This window comes from Triticum aestivum, chromosome 2D (assembly GCF_018294505.1).
Source record: "Triticum aestivum cultivar Chinese Spring chromosome 2D, IWGSC CS RefSeq v2.1, whole genome shotgun sequence".
Taxonomy (NCBI): Eukaryota; Viridiplantae; Streptophyta; class Magnoliopsida; order Poales; family Poaceae; genus Triticum; species Triticum aestivum.
The window spans coordinates 86,774,545-86,777,462 of record NC_057799.1 but is presented as its reverse complement, the minus strand read 5'-3'; the positions used below and the strand labels follow the sequence as shown (position 1 = coordinate 86,777,462).

The 2,918-nt window shown below is 36.7% G+C and overlaps 1 protein-coding gene across 1 annotated transcript in view; it reads left to right on the top strand.

Moving 5' to 3' along the window:
* Positions 1-507, top strand: part of LOC123051821 (protein DETOXIFICATION 19-like) — a gene marked incomplete at its 3' end in the record, with an annotated part of 4,999 nt that extends 4,492 nt beyond the window's left edge. The window contains exon 2 of the mRNA XM_044474799.1: positions 415-507. Within this exon, the coding sequence (XP_044330734.1) occupies positions 415-507 (93 nt within the window). The remainder of the gene's footprint in view (positions 1-414) is intronic.
* Positions 508-2,918: the final 2,411 nt, after the last annotated feature.

The window sequence follows — 2,918 nt, the reverse complement described above, 5'->3', positions numbered from 1 at the left end:
GCTTAGTTGAACTAGTTGAATTAGTAGAACTAGTTTATTTTTAGTAAGAAAATTTAGGTATATGAGATTTGATGATCTAATTAAAATATTACTATATATAGCTACTTTATATATTTTAGTAAGAAAATTAATAGAACTAGTTTATTTTTAGTAAATTCTTAGTTGAATTAGTTGAATTAATAGAACTAGTTTATTTTTAGTAAGAAAATTTAGATATATGAGATTTGATGATCTAATTAAAATATTACTATATAGAACTAGCTACTTTATTTTAGTAAGAAAATTGATAGAACAAGTTTATTTTTATTAAATGCTTAGTTGAATTAATAGAACTAGTTGAACTAATAGAAGTAGTTGAATTAGTTGAATTAATAGAACTAGTAAGTGTTTAATGTTTCACCTATATGAACATAGGAAATGTCGTCTGACGACGAAAAAGATTTCATTAAGTGCGAATACTGTGAAGACCAGCGCGACCTGTGCGACAGAAATTTCCTTGTTGATGATAGGCGCTTCAGCATCAAGCTGGATGAGACCTTCGAAGTGGATACAGTAAGTCACAATGACAAGTCTTTTTTCGTAATTAAGCATGACTTATATATGCTTCATTTGCTTCAACTTATAATTTTAAATTTTCACTATTCTATTAGCGCATCCCCTGCCATGCAAATTTTTTTGTCTTGGATAAGATAGGTTTCAGTGCTATGGAAACTATGAAGGTAAAAAGAGTTTACCTGAAGACCGAGCATGGTTATAATTTCAACGTCAAATTATACAATGCAGACACGTACACCTATTTTGAATGCAAAACTTGGCAAGCACTATGCAAGGCTTATGCATTTGAGCCTGACATGGTTATCACCTTTGATATTCGTCCGGAAGATGATATTGAAGGTAATACAGACATCTGGGTCGATGTGCAGACGCCTCCAGTTCTACCATTATGTGAGTTTCTCAACCATATTTATGTCTTTGATATTGTTTATTCAAAAATAGTTGACAACTAATTTCTATTGACAGCTTATTTCCATTCAAGCAAACATGTCCGGCGCTTGGTAGACAGGACCTACTACTGTCCCGGAGCTGAACTAAACTGCGAGAAGATAAGTCATTATGTTTCATGGCTTGAGGATCTTCATACTGTTAAGACAAATTTTCTTCCTGCACTTAGAAATGTTAGTACTCAAAACGTGCGACCAATAGTGATCGTATTGAACTACGGTCACATCTATTTACGAAAGATGGTAAGATTTTTACTATTTGTCCTCAGTGCATCTTTTGCATACATTATTTTTTTTGCTAAACTTTCATTGCTAAGTATATTAATTACTATACGATGTTTTTCAACAGGGACTCCCGATGACAGTTGTGCCTCAGTGGATCGAGACTAAAGGTCACATGTCAATGGTTAGCTTACGGCCAAGATATCCTACATTGCACATGAGTGCATTCAGGATTTCTAAAAGCGATGAATGCTTAATAGTGAAAGATTGGAGCAAAATTGTTAACGATCCCAGCAGAGAAGTACTAGGGGGCAGCAATGAGAAGCGCAACCCACGATTAGGAGACAGGTTCATCTGCATGCTCTAGTATGATGAATCAGGAGAGCTATACATGTTCTATGCTATTTTACCTGAGAGAGAGCAGCAGGAGTGATTTAGCTACTTCATGCTCTTAGTACTTTTGTCCTCTCATGTCCGTGTTCTTCATCCTGAACTTAATCTTAAAGGGTGATTTGCTTTTGTGGTGTTATAAACGCTTATAATATGATGACCATGTTGAACTCGATGATATCTTTGCTTCTGGTACAAGTGAATGTTTTTTCTTTAAGCTAGTGTTGGTGCTGAATAGATAGCGGTAATGACTATGATGATTAAACAGTGGTAATGATGACTATGATGATTTTTAGCTAGCTAATTTACTGTTGTTGGTGATATGATGCAAGAGTTTTTATATTAATATGATGATGATGATGAGTTATTATATCATTTATAAAAGAAACCGCAGATTAGTTTCAGCTGGATGGATCCTAACTATGTGATCAAGTATATGCCATATCCATATTATACTTGATCACTTAATTATAGGTGATCAAGTATAATATGGATAAGACATATACTTGATCACTTAGCTAGGATCCACATGCATCCAGTCGAAACTAATCTGCGATACTTTCACCTAATAATTTAACAACTAAAATAATCACTAAATTAAATTGAAAACACAAAATTAAAGGAAAAATAAAAAATAATACCAAAACACCCCCAAACATTTAGTACCGGTTGGTGTTACCAACCGGTACTAATGTCCTGCACGCACCCGGGCCTGGCTCGTGCCACGTGGTGGCACTTTAGCGCCGGTTCGTGATGAACCGGTACTAAAGGGGGGGGACCTTTAGTCCCCACTCTTTAGTGCCGGTTGTGGAACCGGCACTAAAGGCCCTTACGAACCGGCGCTAAAGCCCGGTTCTGCACTAGTGGCCGGAGCCGGCCATCCAACATTGTCCACATACATTTCAAGTCAGGTTTTGACTTACCGGACGAAATTCATGCAAACCGGCTATTCATCAAAGTTCGAAAAGAAAATAACACAAATCATCCATACATAGCATGCAAATAAGTCTAGTACAACCATGTCTTAAATTCAATCTCCAACAAGTTTTTCAGCGGATCATGATCCCACATATACTGCCTCTTCAGCTTCATCCAATATTGTGTGTACGTAAATGGTCGTCCCTCATTCATGTGGTACATCATGGCAGCGCGCACGGGCTATACAATGTGTTGCGGCGGAGCCGGGAATCAAAGACGAGGGGGACCAAATGAGTTACGTATTTCATAACAGGGGCCAAATCGCATCAATACATGTTTTCCCCCTTAAATCTGAGGGGTTACAAGCCTAAAACAAGCATATATATA